At 41.0% G+C, this 19,552-nt stretch overlaps 1 protein-coding gene across 7 annotated transcripts in view; it reads right to left on the reverse strand.

Annotated features, from left to right (window-relative positions):
* TRPS1 (transcriptional repressor GATA binding 1) overlaps window positions 1-19,552 on the reverse strand; it is a 375,172-nt gene that overhangs the window by 200,295 nt on the left and 155,325 nt on the right. For all 7 annotated transcript variants that reach the window (XM_073590220.1, XM_073590217.1, XM_073590218.1 and 4 more), the window contains one exon: window positions 127-730. In XM_073590220.1, coding sequence (XP_073446321.1) covers window positions 127-730 — 604 coding nt within the window. The remainder of the gene's footprint in view (window positions 1-126; window positions 731-19,552) is intronic.

The raw sequence follows: 19,552 nt of genomic DNA on the forward strand, positions 1-19,552 counted from the left end.
TAAATCAAAAACAGTTTCCAATATAGACACATAATAGATTGCCAATATTCCCAATTCAGAAGCTGAAATGAATGAACTGGATGGTCACTGTAAACAACAAGAGATATACTAAATGTGTAGACTCACCCGTAGGAGTGACTGAGATTCATCCTTGGACTTGCTGTCTCCAGAAGTAGGGTACTGTGGGGTATGTGGGCCCGATTTTTCTCCGCTGGCTCCAGCAGTCACTCCGGCAAATCCCTTAGCATCTATAGACAAGCCATAAAGAGGTCTTGCTAGATGTGCTGCTTCAACATTTGGACTATCTCTTGAAGATTTTTGCTGCTCCTGGTTGACAGACACCGTGGTCAAAAGGCCCAAACCCATTTGTGTATAGGATGGACTTGTTCTCAAAATCTCCGATCCTCTCCAGGCCACGCTTCGGAGGTCATCTACTGAACCATCAGACCAAGATTTCTCCCTGAGTACATCCTTGTCGTCAGGCTTCTCCCTCTTCACAGTGCTGTCATATATGGCTTCTCCCAATTTGGATTCAGGGGTGACAAGGTTGTACACCTTAATTTCAGTTTTTGGCTCTTCCTTGATGGAAGTGATTCCATGGAGCTCTCCGCCATTTGCTGTAGTGATTTCCGACTCTAGACAGTGTGCAGAGTTGAAGTGATCCAAAAGGGATTGCGTTTCGGTAGCTGTAAAACTGCACTGCCGGCATTTGTAGCAGTTATGTGCTCTCCTAGAATACACGTGGAAAGAGTTTATTAGATAGATTTTAATGATTGAGTAAAGAAATAATAATCAAATATGTTAAAAGATCTAAACTCTATATAGATCATAGCGCAAACCCACACTATTCTCCCATAGAGGTCAACAGAATATCTCCCAACTTACAGTAGTTTTCTTATGTCCACATATTCCTTTTTAAAATAAAAAACAATATTTTATAATAGTAAAATACAGTACCTGCCTAAATAAAGGTAAGCCGTCAGGTCACTCAACTATTATAAACCGCCATTATAGTTTGCTATGCTTATAGGAGCGTTATAATAAAGCATTTGAAGTTCTGATCGTTCCTCCACCGATCACACATTGATGATCTAGCTTAAGTTGTGGGCAGCCCCTTTAAGGTGTGAGATTCCTCACCCTATCACATTCTAGATATTCATAATTGGATCCATTGAATAATACCAAAAGATTTCATCAGGGCAAAGCATAATAACACTATAAATGTTGTGCATCATACTAATTGTCCCAGGAGTCAAAAGAGACCATAAATAGATTAAAAAAAAAATCTACACACTCAGAAGATCATAATATATGTATCCCTATAAGTTATAAAATAGTATATCATCTCTTGTATTTACTCAGCTCCCAGGATCTCCTGGTGAACCTCCAAAATAGGGATTCGGAAATACACTGAGATAATAAGAATAGAATTTAAGATTTTCGAGGAATTGTTGTTACTTGATATAGTCCCTATGTTCATTATTAAACCTTTGGTATTCTCTGAAAAGTAAATTGGAATTTCAAAAACTTTGTTTTATAAAAATAATATTGGTTTCTAATAGTTAGGTCACCCCACAGGTTCCCATTAAGTTGAATACATATTATATATTCGATGCTGTCCCTCTTTTTCTATAATTGCATTATTTTCTGAGGGCATATTAGTCAACATTATAAAATGGATAACCAATGTATTTGTGAGGACGAAAATGCGTCAAAATTGTCACAAATCTTCACACCAAAGTTCAACAAAATTTTAAAATGACCTAAAAAGTTTGAAGGTTTGAATATGGCATCAAAGTTGATAAAATATCTATTAAATTAAAGGGAACCTGTCAGCAGAATTTTTCTAAGTAAAGTACACACATGGCCATATTGGCGCTGTCTGTGATGATGATTAAAATGATGCCTGTGGTGAAAAAATCCATTATGTGGATTTTGTGTAATCTGGTGTGAAATTTTCTTATAATAATAGCTTTATGTAATGGGACGGGACTGTGGGGCGGGTCTAAGACTCTGCCACGGCCCCTCTGATGCTCCTGCTGTCTTTATCATCCTCCCGGTTTAAACTTCATGCCAGTGCTGCCCAAGCCGCGGGCTGCGATTGCACACACTGATCTCCTGGCAGTCTTAAAGAAAATGGTGCCGATGGCAACAAATTCGTAGATTTAGATCTCGGCTCAATGATGATCCAAGATCTCATCCTGCACTTGTTCCATCACCGGCGTCATATTACTCAAGATAGCCGGGAGGTCAATTTGGCATACGTCGCCATTGGCGCCATTTTCCTGAAGACTGCCAAGAGATCAATGTGAGCAAATGCTAGGACTATGCCGGCGCAAAGCTGAATCTGGGAGGACAACAAAGACAACAGATGCGACAGAGTGGCCGTGGCAGAGATGAAGACTCTACCCACAGTTCTGTTCAAATGAACGAAGCTATGAATGTAATAGAAAACGTCAAACACAGATTACACAAAATCCACGAAGATTTCTTCACCACAAGTATTATTTTAATCAGTATCAGAGTGCCAATAAGGCCATGTGTGTACTTTACTTAAAAAAAAAAAAATCCTCCTGACAGGTTCCCTTTAAAAGCCAAAAAATGGTGCACATTTCTGCCTGCTCATATAAAGGTAGACTTAAATTTTCCGAACTAAAATTATTACATTTATTAAAACACATGCAAACTTTGGAAAACTTTTTTTTTTTGATCAGCATATGAAACGACAGTTCTAATAATTGTAGCCAGTGAGTGACAAGACCTAATAATGTTGTAGCTATGTAGTACGAAGAATGGTTTCAATAAGTGTTATGGTCATTTGAGAGGTTAACGTCTCATCTGTGGTTTTTCCTCAAATTCTGCCACTTTTTATCAACTTCATAGAGTTGATACTTGGCGCAAAATAATAAAAATAAAAAACATTTTCCTGCTCATTCTAGCTCATGGTGAACTTGAATTTGCATGATTAATTGGTCTTCTACAACTAGTCTTACAATACAGTACATTCAAGAATATTCCAAAACGCAAGACACTCAATCTAAATCTGGCAAGGATGCTGAATTTGCCGATCGTTGAAGCAAGGAAGATGATAATTGGCCATGAGCGTAATCTCAATTATCCTCTCGAATTCCAATTTACATCAATACTGCCTGGAAAACTAAAGCCCCCGTTACACACTGCGATATCGCTAGCAATTTCGCTGTAAAGTCACCGATTTTGTGACGTAGCAGCGATATTGCTAGCGATATCGCTACATGTGATACTTACCTCTGACCGGCTCCCCCGCTGGTTATCGCTGGTCGCGTGAGAAGGTCCTGGACCATTTCTCGTCGTCAGCTTCCTGCTGGGCTTCCTGCTGTGACGACGAGCGACGCGTGGACGCGGGTGGGAGGACGTCAGGATCGCCGCGTCTGACAGGTAAGTAGCGACCCCCGACCCCTGCGATGTCACTGGTGAGATCTGCCTGTGTGGCAGCTCACTAGCGACCACTTAGCGATGCACCAGCGATCCATATCGTTGTCGGGATCGCTGGTGCATCGCTATGTGTAACGGTATCCTAATACTTCTCAATATTCAAGAGAAAGTCAATCAGTAAAGTACATCAATTACTGTGCGAACTTAAAACAACCACAGAGAGTTACTGATTCACTATAAGGGCGTGAATGCCACATCTAGATTAAAATTAGGAGATAAAGAGATAAAACAAGAAGAGCATTACAAAGTATAGGTGCAACTCTTCAGGCTGCTCTGTAAAGTGATAGTGCAGAATGATGACAGACACGTCTTTGGTAGATCAAACAGTGTAGACCAAGTCAAAAGAAATATTTCACAAGCAGGTGACAGTGTTGAGAGCTTTGAAGATAAATCCTGATATTTTTTATTGGATCTGATAGAAAATACCCATCCAATGTAATTATTGGCCATTGGTAGCAGCAAGGAGCCATATTCTATAAAATCTAGAATTCTAGGCAGGCGGAGAGAGTAGGTTGCTGTGTGCTGGAAAGCAGGTCATCAAAAGCCATTGCAGGGACTGTGCAGACTACCTATATAAATACTATGCTTAAGAGGCAAAATATTTGACTTTGGGAAAAGAAAGCTATGATATCATTCTGGAAATATCAAGGGTCAACAGATGCCACCACGTCAATGTATCATCTCTAGCTTACGAGATGCTGATCAGTCTTATCGTTGCTAAACCAAGTACTCTCTGCTCAAATAATTTGCCTCACTATACCCCCAAGATTAAGAACTAAAACTCTGCTGCAAATCAGAACTGTTGGATCATTTCCTAGAGATGTCAGGCCTGATGCATTAAATCTTTCACACCAGATTTCTTTCATAAAAGCTTTGAAAAGTTGCAAAATTTAAGTGCAACTCACAATTTGGACCATTGACGTTCTCCTTCCAGTTTTGCTCAACTTTGACAAAATGGGCCGGGCTGGGACAGCAAGAGGCCATGGCAACCGCCACTCCTCAAAATCCTGATGAGCCTACACCACTTCATGAATTAGGAGTGTCTGACACGTCCCCTTATCAAGATCAGCATGTGGACCTCCTGCAGTTGAGGACCTTGGACCTATTGAATGGAACAGAAATATCTACTTAGTAAGGAAAGATTTAAAGTGATCCAAAATAATGACTGAAGAACTTTTGATATTGAAAGGGCAATTTCTACCATATCACCATGGGTCTGTATCTAAAAGGAATAGGGGCAAATGTTACACAGGGTCTTGTGGAGTCTACCAGGGTTGGCACCTTGTGTCTGTTGTGGCATGCCATGTAAGCTTATTTCCATTACCTCTACTTTTAAACTTTTTGAACAGCATTAACCATTGCCAATGGCTGATGAAAATGTTTAAACAGCACGAATAAAACCAAAATTAGGTTTCGGGAGTGCTAAGGAAGCTTTTACTCCTCTTTCGGCTCAACTTGCCTTCCGACAGCTTAATGCTTAGATATTGTGTTTTATAGATCAATAGTGTTCCTAAATATAAGACTTTTGTCCAAAAACTATAGTGCGCATCTTAGTAATATACCACCAAAGTCTAATTTTGAGTGGGGTGCCCCACCTAGGACATGTATGGCATATTGACACGATACACCAGCATTGTCTGATAGATGCAGGTCCTACTACTAAGATCTGCCTCTCCCTGAAGAACAGTGTCTCAACTCTCACAGTGATAAATGGAAATGTCTTTATTACTATGGCTCCAAAAAATGTCCAAGCAACCATTTATTGCATATCTTGTCTATCTACATGCCATAAATATCCAAAAAGGGACAACCCTTTAAAGGGAATTTCTCAGCAAGTTTTTGCTAAGTAATCCGAGAGAAGTACTATATAGGAGCTGAAAGTAAGATTCCAGTGATGTATCACTTACTAAGCTGTGTTTCAATAAAATAAATTGTTATTAACAGGAGATCATCACTATAGGACTAGGTGACACGTGCATCCTAGTCCTCCTGCTGTGTAACCACACCCTCACCACTGATTGGCAGCTTGCTGACAATGTACACAGAAAGCAGCCAATCAGTGGTGTGGGCGGGGTAATATAGAGCTCAGCATTCCCAGCTTTGCTAGCTCTGCAGAAGAGGAAACTATGATTGCATCAAAATGACAGCAAGCAGTTCAGTAAGTGACACATCATTGAAATCAGGGTCTCAGCCCTTACTTTATTCAGCTCTCAGATTACATACCAAAAACTGTTGATGGATTCTCTTTAAGTACAAGCTAGAATATTACATTAAGGTGAATAATGATATTACTTCTCTACATAAAGATAATAATAAACCATATTTCTGCAACTATCATTACTTCTAATAATACATGTTATATTCTACAATATCTTATTGTGTTTCGGATAATTATATAAATTTGGATTAAGAAATAAATAGAATATTAGCTGTACTAGTCATTGATAATGTTTCCTTGTATTGTTAGATAGGGCATGGGATGCCTCGTACACCTACTGTTAATGTTAGGGAATGTTCTCTCGAGTGATGTGAGGCATTAAATGATCTTTAATGTGAGACATGCTGTGAATAATGAGAAGTCACACTGGTGCAATGAGCCTATTAGTGTAGTATACTACATTTTGTTTGCATTTCCTGGCATCGAGAGTTATTTCTCCCCTGATATCTCTATCGCAGGTAAGCTGCTATGTATTTGGAAGGAATTATTTAATGGAAGAGTAGACAGGTTTACCACACAACTGGCACAAAATCATGTTCCTGTCAAGTCGATAAGACAATACTATTGTTCTAAGTGTAACTGATGAAATACAGGCTGGGGGAAGCAGCGGTGTCACTCTTACACTACCAGACATCACCTCTCCTTCCACACTCCATTAAGTGTCAAAACATGATCGCTGACTTACTCCGATAAGCAGATCTTCCCGGGCTATTACATAGACGTATTTGTGTGTTTCTCTCGCAGGAACTGACTTGAAAGCAAAAATTCTGATCCTTATAAAAGGATTATACGGGATTCATTTCCATATAAAACAACAACAAAAATGGAAAAAAAAAACAAACATTTGTATAACTTTGTGGCAGTAAAAAAAAAATGTATAATATATATATTCTCACATATTTCTATATACAAATTGTCATGATCCCAGTGCAGGTTGGACCCACACGCTTGGGGTTAATGTCTGGAACCAGTGCTGGTGGACCTGCACTTCTGGGGTTAAATGTTATGATCTCAGTGCAGACTCTTACCTGCACACCTGGGGCTTATTATTGTGGCCTCTCCTTGGTTCTGGGAAAGCTTTTTATAGCCTCAGGAAGCTCCAATCCCCGTCAGTTATACTTTTGCCCTTGGCAGAGTGTGTTGACCCCTGAGTGTGTTTCTGCTGTGTTCTTGTTTGCCTGATACTTTGGTTTCGACCTGGTCTGTTCTCTGGATACTGCTTGTTGGATTCTGCTTGGTACCTTCTATGTCTGTTTGGCTTTGACAGCTGCTTGGCCCTGACTATCCATTCTGTCTCATCCCTGGTACTCTACTGCTATCTCTGTGTATGACCCCCGTTTGTCTGACCTGAGCATTCCTGTAGTTGCCGATCTCTGGCAGCAGGACGCTAAGCCCCGCCACTTGCAATCACATGACCGTAGGTCCTTCACTGCTTGCTAACTTCAGCGTCTCCAGGTCCTGTTTGCCTGAGCTTCCCGGCCGTATCTGATCCCGGGCCCCCCTGCAGTGTGTCCGAGTCCCTGCTCAGCGGTGGCTGCACGCCGGCGCTGACAGGACCGTGACACAAATAGCAAAAGTTGCCTTAACTTGAATATCACAAACTAAAAAACTGCAATTCGAGACCTAACTTCACATGAGTCAGTGGCTTCTGCAATTTTCAAATAGCTTAATCCACATAAAGCTCCACTTTGGCGATTTTTTTTATTTTATGCCTGTAAAAGAATACTTTCCGGTTGCAGTCTTCATCTGTTCTCAGTGCCGCTCCGGTCATCCTCTGCTAGTTGTGAGCTGCCGGATCGCTCCAGTGTTTGCTGAGCGGATTTGAAGGCACAGCTCAATGCAAGCCTATGAGGGCCAGAATAACGCCAGAACGAGGCACTCATAGACTTACATTGAGAGCTTGTAACCGTTAACTCTGACTTCTGGTCAGTCAGTAGCTGTGGTCACATGATGGCGGCACAGGACCGGAGCAGTGCTGGGAAGAGCAAGACAACGACTGATAAGTATTTTACTACAGGCAGGGAACAGATATTAACGATATACCATTTCATGGGGGGTGAATAAAAAAAAAAACACCGGAGTGGTTGCTGTCAATGAGTTGTCAAGATGTTGGCCCTTATAATTGTCTTTATGACTGTTTTTTTTTTTTTTTACCTAGTTTTGTGAATTTTGCGCCTTTTTTTGTTTTCACAAAATTATTTTATCTTCACCTTTTGTGAAGTTTATTTTATATGTGCTCCCGGTTTTGTTTTTGTATTGTTTTCCATTTTGCGGGTGGAGTATTAATGATTCTAGATGTTTTCGCCTGATTCATGAACTGCGACTTTTTAAAAAGACCGCAATGCAACCGCAATATAAATCAGACCGGGACTGGCCGGTGGCTCTCTTCACCAGAGCATGACAGCTTCATGTATTTCTATGAAGCGGTCATGCTCAGATCGGAGAGGCGCCGGCCAATCTCGGTCTGATTTATATGGCCGTCTGACTGCACCTTAATGGAGAGACTATAAATGTAGTGTAAAAGAACAACTAGCCTGATTCATTAAGACTGGACTTAAATGGAACTTGTCATTTGAATACCATTACCTTAAGCAGCTGAGATGGCATTACGTGGCTTGGCAATATTTTTGTCAACATATCACTGTGAAAAACACCATTTTAAACATTGCTTTGAAAACGAAGTTATAATAGTGCACGTTAAATATGATTAGTATCTCTCAAGAGTGCTGTGTGGTGCCTTATGGGTGAAGAATCATGCAGTCCAACAACCCTCTTGGATCCGTGGCAGATCCGGGCTCTCATATCAACACTTTTTTCCTTTCAGGCCATCGGGGGTTAATATTAGTTTTTGCCCCGGTGGTCGCTGGTGTTACTGCATCATTAGTTGGTCTTCTGGTGAGGTTTTCCTCCCGGTGGCCGCTGGTGTTACTGCATTGTGATTAATTACCTATGCAGGCGGAAGCCACTCCCACCTTCCTACATAAGCTCACCAGGTGCACCAACTAACTGTTGGTGATATTGTTTCTCTTTGGAGACCAACCAAGCTGGAGTTCAGGAGCTGACAGAGTTCTGTGGTGCTTCAGTTGTATGCTGTTTTCAAGTGGCTGACTCTGCTATCCTGGAGCATTGCCGCAGAGCAAGCTAAGTCATGTCTTTCAGTTGATTTAACCCCGAGGTGTCTGAGTTACCCTTTCCCTGTTTTTTGGTGCAGTTTACTTTATTCCCTGTCTCACTTCCTGGGGAGGGGGTTGGGTATTTAGCTCAAGGCTGAACAGGAGATAGGGACAGGTTGAAGACTTGGGCCTCACTACCTTTAAGTGTACCCCCAAGCTAAGGAAAGCCCTTACTGCCCCGAGACAGGCCCAACAGGAAATTTTGCATTATGATGAGTTACTGGACTGCAAAGGTGCCATATATTGTCCTTACACAGGGGGCCCTTTTCTATCTGGGTCCACTAGTGGTGTTTTGTGTGGACCATAAATAAATTTCTCTATAAAAAAAGGGGGAGACAGAAGCGCACAATAGGGTCTTATCCAATGATATAAACGTTTCACAGATATGGATCCACTCACCTGGTTCAGTTGTGTGGAACACAACAACCATAAGCACAAATGGGTAGGATCCGATGAACTGCAGCAATCAGCCGGTCACTAGAATTGCATATATAAGAAGGAGAGAAGTCCGGCTTTCAGGATCGCGCTGTTCCAGTCCAAAGTTCACAACAAAGCTCCTGAGGAAGTGTACAGTGTGTACGTGAAACGCGTAGAGTTTATGGAATAAAAAGAAAGTTATAATCACTGCTTGGTCCTTGGATTAACTCCTTGTGAACTTTGGACTGGAACAGCGCGATCCTGAAAGCCGGACTTCTCTCCTTCCTATATAAATTTCTCTATGACAGCCTCGATGTGAATCTCATACACTTATATTGAGAAAGTGATATTCAGTCCACACAGAAGACGCCGAGTGAGCCGACTACCCAGAACTGCAGTCGCAACATTAGTGAGAGGACTTCAACAGAAACAGGACTGAAGAAAATCTTTCAATACATGAACTGTGCACTTAACTATGGCTAAGTGATGTAGATAATGAAACAAAATGTTGGAATGCTACTTTAAAAGATGCCCTCAGGCTGGAAATGTTATTCAAAGCTTACTCAGGTGACATCTGGAGCATGGGCAGTAAACGGACTTCAATGCACATGCCCAGACTGCAGATATAGATAAGAGTTTGTCAAACAAAAATATAGAATTTTGTCATTTCTAAGGCTAAGTGCACACGTTGCAGAAAATTTTTGCACAAAAACCTGAATCCCTTCCCAGAAACCGCACCTATTTTTCCGCGGCGGTTTTTGCGCGTTTTTTTGCGGTTTTGATGCGTTTTTTACCGCAGCGGTTTCTAAACGCATGGAAGAAGCCAAAACCGCGGAAAAATCCGCAAAATTAATGAGCATGCTGCGTTTTTTACCGCGATGCGGTTTTTTCGCGGTAAAAAGTGCATCAATGTGCACAAAAAGTGCAAAATGCATAGAAATGACTGTGCAGCTTATTTTTAGCGGTTTTATGGCGGTTTTATAGCAAAAACCGAGGTAAAAACCGCTAAAAAAACGCTGTGTGTGAACACAGCCTAAGTATTTTAAAAGACATTGAGGCATATCCATTTGGTGGTTTAAAGTAATATTAGGGGATAGTTCTAGTGGGAATGGTGGGATGCAGGGTCAGGGGAGTGGTCTGCATACTACGGATATCCTTGTTATACGGAAATACACATCAAGCTTAAAACCCACAAGAACCTTAACTTAAAGTGACTCTATCAACAGGTTTTTGCTTCTCTACTTGAGAACAACAGGATGTTGCGGCAAAGACCCTGATTACAGAAATGTATCTTTACTTGGCTGCTTGTTGGAGCTTTGATAAAACAATGGTTTATGAGGAATCGCTCCTGTCAAACCAATCTAATCAGTTTTTACGAAGAGGTAAGCTATAGACTTGGACTAAGGTGAGTCACTGGATGTGGTATATCTTGATTTTCCAAAGCGTTTGATACCGTGCCACACAAAAGGTTGGTACACAAAATGAGAATGTTGGGTCTGGGGGAAAATGTGTGTAAATGGGTAAGTAACTGGCTTAGTGATAGAAAGCAGAGGGTGGTTATAAATGGTATATTCTTTAACTGGGTCGCTGTGACCAGTGGGGGACTACAGGGGTCGGTGTTGGGACCTATTCCCTATTCTCTTCAACATATTTATTAAGGATCTGGTAGAAGGTTTGCACAGTAAAATATCGATATTTGCAGACGATACAAAACTATGTAAAGCCGTCAGTACAAGAAGAAGATAGTATTCTGCTACAGATGGATCTGGATAAGTTGGAAACTTGGGCCGAAAGGTGGCAGATGCGGTTTAAATGTAAGGTAATACACATGGCAAGAAGGAATCAATATCACCATTACACACTGAATGGGAAACCTAGTTAATGATAAACTTACCCGGAGCAGCCAGTGCCAGGCAGCAGCTGCCAAGGCAAACAAGACCATGGGGTGCATTAAAAGTGGTCTGGATGCACTTGATGAGAGCATTATACTGCCTCTGTACAAATCCCCAGTTAGAACGCACATGGAGTACTGTGTACAGTTTTGGGCACCGGTGCTCAGGAAGGATATAATGGAACTAGAGCAAGTACAAAGGAGGGCAACAAAATTAATAAAAGTGATGGGGGAACTTCAATATCCATAGAGATTAGTAAAATTAGGATTATTTAGTCTAGAAAAAAGACAACTGAGGGGCGATCTAATAACCATGTATAAGTATATAAGGGGACAATACAAGTATCTCTCTGAGAATCTGTTTATACCAAGGAAGGTGACGGTCACAAGGGGGCATTCTCTGCGTCTGGAGGAGAGAAGGTTTTTCCACCAACATAGAAGAGGATTCTTTACTGTTAGGGCCGTGAGAATCTGGAATTCCTTGCCTGAGGAGGTGGTGATGGCGAACTCAGTCAAGGGGTTTAAGAGAGGCCTGGATGTCTTCCTGGTGCGTAACAATATTGTATCTTACAGTTATTAGGTTCTTTAGAAGGAGGTAGCTCTGGGGATTTATTCTGACAGAATACAGGCTGAACTGGATGGACAAATGTCTTTTTTCGGCCTTGCTAACTATGTTACAGTACTAGCAGTTCTCTAAATGCGGAGCTGTGTATAACCCCTCCCACACCACTGATTGGCAGAAAGCTGCCAATCAGTAGTGAGGACAGGGTTATACAGAGCTCCTGAATATGGAGGACTGAATTGCAGTATTCTAGTGATAAAATCACTGTTTTATCAGCAGGAGATTATCAAAACCACAGGAAGCAGCTCAGCAAACCACACAATACTGGAAAGGATCCACCTTTATATGAAGCTGGCCAAAACCGGATGACAGATTCCCTTTAAAAGCTCATAGGAGAATACACTTTGCCTTGTTAAAAAAAAAAAGGAGCGGTTGATTTGTGGCAAGAGAGAATTCATTTTTCTCGATTATATTTTTTTTTCTGGGGTGATAGATGATGTCATCTTCCTTTGAACAATTTAAAAAGTACATTAGTTGTGATGTGGCAGGACCTAGAGTTTACACCGCCAGCAACAAACGGTAGAAAAGAAACATATTATCACTGGATCTTTGCAATAGTCAGAACTTCCAGAAGTGGCAATGGCGTGCTTCTGTCTTATGTAACAATCGACAGGAAATGTCATAACTAGATCATCATTTTCTGAACACGAATCGTCTATATTTGCAATGGAAACAGAATCAGGTGGGTTTTCCCTTGTCACAACACTTTCAAAATCAACCACAGATGCAAATGTGGCTTCAAAACGGCATAAGAAACCTAATGTAATGTGAAGCATCATAAGGAAATATAGCCCACTAACGCAAGAAATCCCCCTGTGCCTACAGGAACACACAGATAACCTGAACATCTGCAAGTACAGTGTACCTTATTTACCCGAAATGCCAATGTCTCAGCACTTTTCTGCCACCAAAACAACTCTGCTCGTCTATTTGTCACCTACATACAATGGATGTAGTCATTCTGAGAGCTGTATCAATATGACACTACTTTTGGTTTAAGATAACTGATAAAAAAAAAAAAAAGTTCCCATACAGGACTTCAACATTTTGTTTTTCTTTCAATGGCTTCTCACTTGACTATCTTCCTATACTTAATGTTGTCACTTTTCTAACTTTTTAATTTAAATGTTTTATCAAGGACTATTTCATTTATTTTACTATGAGCCTAAGATCTAACAGTAATGTAGTTGCTATCTACCTAATTGTTCTACCTGGTGTCAGTGCTGCAGCTGCTCCACATCAACAGAGCAGCTCTTCTTCTTCCCGGCTGCTCTGTCGATGGGACGTAACTGCCGGCATCATTCTGATTGACAGCTAGTTCTTGCAGAGGGACACTGTTAGAATCTGTTCAGTTTGTGACTATCCGCCATTTTCTTGTAGTGTTCTGGCTGCTGGTCTTTTTCCCCTGGTGCTGGGTTTGTCTTGGGTCAGGTGACTGTATCACCCTTTATTAACCTGCACCTGTCTCCCGGCCCTGGCTGGACAACAGTGTTAATCCGCTTCAGTTCTGGCATGGATCTTTGCTTTCCATGTGTTTAATTAGTGCAGTGCTGGGACCTCTGGTTCTTCTAGTCTTAGTTTCAGTTTGTTTCTGCAGCCTTCTCTTTATTTTCTATTAAAAGGTGACCTGTTTTTGTACCCAGTCCTCAGATCTTTCAGGGACCCCCCCTCCCCCTATCTATAGGTCTTCGCTTGAGATTAACCTAGGATCGTCGGTGGGTCTATTCGCAAGGAATGGTTCGCCCATTCCATCGTAGGGTATCAGCCTAGTCACAGTGCAGGGTCAGTTTTCCCTCCTCCTACCCTAGTCCTGTGCTGCAGAACCGTAACAGACACAGCTTTCATTCAGCAGGACCTCGGCAATCATGCCCCGTCATTAGAGCAGAGAGGAGCTGCTCCTCTATCGACATGATGTCAGTGAAAGCCGCTGAGTTGCCAGCAGAAGCAGGTCTGAGACCGCTCTGTGTCGGCGCAAATTGGCAACGAGTGGTCTGTGAACGCTGTGATGACAGAGATGGGCACCAGTCACAACAGGCAGGTAGGTAGCAATTAACTGCCTTTTAGTTGTTAGGCTGGAGTCACACTGCCAATTTCTCCTGCGATAATCGCATCGCATAGCACGGACTGGCCGGCACCTCTCCTGACCTGAGAATGACAGCATGATGGATTACTATGCAGCTGTCAAGCTCAGGTCAGGAGAGCAGACAGCCAGTGCGAGTTTTACGTTCCGATTCTCGGAAGAAAAATTCACCAGTGTGACTCTGCCCTTAGGCCCATAGGTGAAAAAAATTGTTTCGGACAACTCCTTTGAAGAACATGCAGTTTGGAAGCTAACCATTGAGTGGTTAAGGCGGCCATTGTTGGAGTAGATCGCGAGATAATCATGTTACATTTCTGTTCAGAAATGCTTCATCTCACTGAGGTCTAGAATACAGAGACGTTTCATGTGAGACTGAGACGGTAGAGTACATTGTTGGCCATTTCTCTAAAGAGAATAGATGGATCAGCAGGATAAAGGAATGACAGATTGACCACTGCTCCATTTGAACTGTTATGGACAAGCGACAAATTTTATTTTTTTGGGGTAGCCTCTCTCTAATGGTATTCCAATCTACAAAAATTACAACCTATCCTATTGGCGATAATATTTAGATATTTGTTTATAGGAGTGACAGTACCTTCTCATAGTGCCATAGACTTTTAAAGGCGTGGCAGGGCACATGGACAACTAACCGATTTATTGACCTCCTTCTGTTTGCGGTTGTGTGACTAAGGGAAAATGAGGCAAGATCATCTTCATCAAAATCAAGCAGAAGACCATAAAAAAACCCAGTTCTGATGATCATTGGGGGTCCCAGTGCTGGGATTCAGCCCAATCTAAAAAATAAATAAACCTGATAGAAACTTGCGCTAATTAAATGTGTCTTGGTTAAATAAAGATATCTTATGAAGAAATCTATTACCTTTACTGAAGCTAAAAACTGGCGAGGCAGGGAAAAAGGTCTTCAGAATGCAGGGTGGATTTCCAGGTCCTTTCCCAATGATACTCCCCGACACAGGTATATAAAAAGTTACTGGTGCTAAAGGGTGCTACCTCATAGCATGCCGCCGTCCCGGCCGGTGACTGGCGCGCAGCTGGAGGTGTATATCGGCAGGCTGTAAGAGTACCAGCCGCCGCTTGCAAGAGCAGGCCTGCAAGGTCCGAAAAAGCTGAAGGACCTTGCGTGACGTCACAGTCACGTGATAGATCACGTGACAGGCAAGAAAGCCCTATGGGGCGCTGATGGGGCCAGAAAGCAATGGCAAATCCTACGCGTTGCGGAATTCACTGATTCCTTCTTCAGGGATGGCCCCCTAGAGCAAGAGGAACCCTTATATAGCCTCCAGTATATAGCAATGGAGCATTATACTATGCATTAAAAGCAAATAGCTAAATCTCGCTATTTAAACCGTTTGGGATCAGAGTATTCAATTCAAATATCCATTTACTTTCCACCCTGGACATCTGATGGATAAAATTACCTTTCCTGATACTTCTTTTAACTATTTGAATCCCAGTCACTTTAGTATCCCTTAGGGAGCTCCCATGATGTGTAAGATAATGATTAGAGAGGGGGTGACCTGTGAATTTCTTACAAATATTCCGTAAATGTTCCCCAATTCTGACATTTAAGGGACGTATCGTTCGACCTATATATAATTTATCACATGGACATGTGATACAATATATCACCCCCTTCGTGTCACAGGTGATAAAATCACGAATCTGAATCTCCATGGATTTATTTATAATAGAGAATTGTTTCTTACTGCCTAATTTTCTGCAAGATACACATTTTTTGCAGGGAAAAAAACCTTTTAATTGCTGTTGTGAATGAGAATTGGGGCCTTTTTTAGATATTGAAATAGAAGGGGCTACCAGGTTACCTAAATTATTTGCCCTTCTAAAGACAAACCTAGGGCGGGCTGGTAGAACTTCCCCTATGATTTTATCATTCTTCAAAATACCCCAGTGTTTATTTACAATTTTTCTGAGAATTTGACTATTTGAATTATACTGGGTGATGATAGGAATCTCGTCTATACTAATATTTTCTTTATTTTTTATTTTATGTCTGAGGAATTGTTCCCTTGGTATATGTCCAATATATTCCCTGGTTGCTAGCAGGGATTGGGTATCATAACCTTTTTGACAAAATTTTTTGATTAGAGTTTCAGCCTCAGTTAAATAGTCCTGTGACTTGGAACAATTTCTATGAGCCCGTATGAATTGGCTCTTTGGAATATTAAGAAGCCAACTTGGGAGATGACAGCTTTCTAGCGAAATATAATTGTTTGAATCAGTGGGTTTGTGAAATAGTTGTGTCTGAATGGTGTTGTCCTCAATAAAGATTTTTAAGTCTAAAAAGTTAATCTCCGTGAGACTAGTAGTTGCGGTAAATTTTAAAAAATAACAATTTTTATTCAATTCATCAATAAAATCTGTTAAAAGAGTAGGCCCACCAGACCAAATAAAAATAATATCATCTATGAAGCGGTGCCAGAGTACCAGATTCGCGCGCAGCCTGCCCTCGGGAAAGATGGTTTCATGTTCCCACTTGCCAACATACAAATTTGCATAACTGGGCGCGAATCTGGTACCCATAGCGGTCCCCCACTTCTGGGAGTAGTAGTTCGCTCCATAGTAAAAATAGTTGTGGGTGAGTATAAAATAAATACAATCGACAATAAAAGCAATCTGATCGCTGGGAAAGCTTTTAGCCTCTGACATAAAGAATTCCGCAGATTTGCAACCCTTTTCATGTTCAATAACTGTGTAAAGGGAAGTTATATCTAAAGTCCCTAAGATGAAATGATCTTTCCATTCTATAGTATTTAAAACCTGTAAAACATGAGTAGTGTCCTTCAAATAGGCTGGAAGGGCAGGGACTAATTGCTGTAAATGGTAGTCCACAAACTTAAAAAGATTAGCCGTCAGGCCGCCAATAGCCGATATTATTGGTCGGCCCGGGGGTTTGATCGAACTCTTATGTATCTTTGGGATGTAATAAAAATATGGTATCCTAGGGTGAGTGGTGTTGATAAAGTCAAATTCCTCTTTCTTTATATACCCCTTATCGAAACCACATTTGATGAGGACCTGCATTTCTGCAAGGTACCTTTCTGAAGGGTCACTGTCCAATAATTCATAGGTATGTGAATCCGATAGTATCCTCAAAGACTCTTCCTCATAGTCAGAAGTGTTCAAAATTACTATGCTGCCCCCTTTGTCAGCCGGTCTTAGTGTAATTGCATGATTTGTCTGAAGCCGTTTAATAGCTGAACGTTCACTGCTAGATAAATTATACTTAAATTTTCTGCATCTTTTATCAGATATACTCCTAATATCCTGTATCACGTTATTCTGAAATGCCTCAAAGGCTTCTGAGTATTCTTGAATCGGATTGAAATTGGATTTCTTCTTTAGACCGGTATGCTGATAAGGGTCTATAATTTCAAACGGATTCGTGACGTCGCTAGAAGTCACTCTTTTTTTCATATAGAATTTTTTTATGGCTAATCTCCTCATAAAAGTTTTGATACCAATAAACGCCTGGAACTTGTTTTTTTGCTCTCCACATAAAGAACTATCAGTCCCCTATAGTAAAGAAGGTATTAATCTAGGCATCAGCTCTTTGAAAACATTGGAACAGCTTCTCATAAAAGAGATGAGGGACCTATGGGAGATTGCCACATTGGAAAGGTACATTTCTAGGGATATCATCCCTAAGGGACTTGTTGTATATAAACCCCTTTCGGGGGACATTGGTGATGGGGACACTTTAGCTCAATGGGACAATATGTTCCATGATTTTTCCAAAAAAGCAGTTTCCTTTATCATCAAAAAAAGAAAGGATGGCTTGATTAAGATTAGGGATGAAATCTCCAGTTTATTTGAAGTCATAAAAGCATACGAAAAACACCCTGATATAATACATCTCTCCGCTAGTATACGGAGGAGGATACATGTAAAGGAAAAGGAGATTATAGAAAGGAAAAAAAAGAAATTTGGGAGAGATTTTGGGAACGATCCAGGCAATCAACATCATTCGACACGCTGGCATCAACCCACTTATTGTAGTAATGATTCACATATTGAGGAAAGCCATGTCTACTCCAGACCATTTAACCCATTGGTGACTCTTGATGAAGTACATGGACAGGAAAATTCTTCTCTTTTATCCTCTAGTGAAAGATTTTCGATCCATTTAACCTCTGGTATGGACGATATCAATGTCAATAATGGACAAGAAACAGCTCATATACAATGTGGGGACTCTAATGTAGATAATATACTACTCGGGGAGACGGCGGTGACTGCATCCACACCGGTGCCCGCTATTCCCACCCAAAATAGATTTTCTCCTCTTGCAAGTACAGTTAACCATCCTTCTACTTCTAATAACAATCCCAATCAATTACCCCTAGCCCTCAATGAGGGTCCTCTTCTCACAAAAAATAAACCTAAAACTAAACAAAGCCATTTGCCGTTTTTTCAGGTGGGTCCAAAAAAATACGGCAGAGGGGATGTAGGGGCGGGAAATTTACCAAAAAAAAGAATAAACAACAAATACCAGAGGATCAAGTGAGCCATTCAGAACAAAAAATTTTTAATCTTAGTGACTACAGTTTAAAGGATAATGAGAAAAGATTACTGAGTAAAGGCCTCAAATTTGCACCCAGTGTGGGTTTTAACAAGTTCCAGGTGTTTATTGGTATCAAAACTTTTATGAGGAGATTAGCCATAAAAAAATTCTATATGAAAAAAAGAGTGACTTCTAGCGACGTCACGAATCCGTTTGAAATTATAGACCCTTATCAGCATACCGGTCTAAAGAAGAAATCCAATTTCAATCCGATTCAAGAATACTCAGAAGCCTTTGAGGCATTTCAGAATAACGTGATACAGGATATTAGGAGTATATCTGATAAAAGATGCAGAAAATTTAAGTATAATTTATCTAGCAGTGAACGTTCAGCTATTAAACGGCTTCAGACAAATCATGCAATTACACTAAGACCGGCTGACAAAGGGGGCAGCATAGTAATTTTGAACACTTCTGACTATGAGGAAGAGTCTTTGAGGATACTATCGGATTCACATACCTATGAATTATTGGACAGTGACCCTTCAGAAAGGTACCTTGCAGAAATGCAGGTCCTCATCAAATGTGGTTTCGATAAGGGGTATATAAAGAAAGAGGAATTTGACTTTATCAACACCACTCACCCTAGGATACCATATTTTTATTACATCCCAAAGATACATAAGAGTTCGATCAAACCCCCGGGCCGACCAATAATATCGGCTATTGGCGGCCTGACGGCTAATCTTTTTAAGTTTGTGGACTACCATTTACAGCAATTAGTCCCTGCCCTTCCAGCCTATTTGAAGGACACTACTCATGTTTTACAGGTTTTAAATACTATGGAATGGAAAGATCATTTCATCTTAGGGACTTTAGATATAACTTCCCTTTACACAGTTATTGAACATGAAAAGGGTTGCAAATCTGCGGAATTCTTTATGTCAGAGGCTAAAAGCTTTCCCAGCGATCAGATCGCTTTTATTGTCGATTGTATTTATTTTATACTCACCCACAACTATTTTTACTATGGAGCGAACTACTACTCCCAGAAGTGGGGGACCGCTATGGGTACCAGATTCGCGCCCAGTTATGCAAATTTGTATGTTGGCAAGTGGGAACATGAAACCA

Source organism: Dendrobates tinctorius, unplaced genomic scaffold, assembly GCF_039654945.1.
Source record: "Dendrobates tinctorius isolate UK_male_01 unplaced genomic scaffold, ASM3965494v1 ptg000116l, whole genome shotgun sequence".
NCBI lineage: Eukaryota > Metazoa > Chordata > Amphibia > Anura > Dendrobatidae > Dendrobates > Dendrobates tinctorius.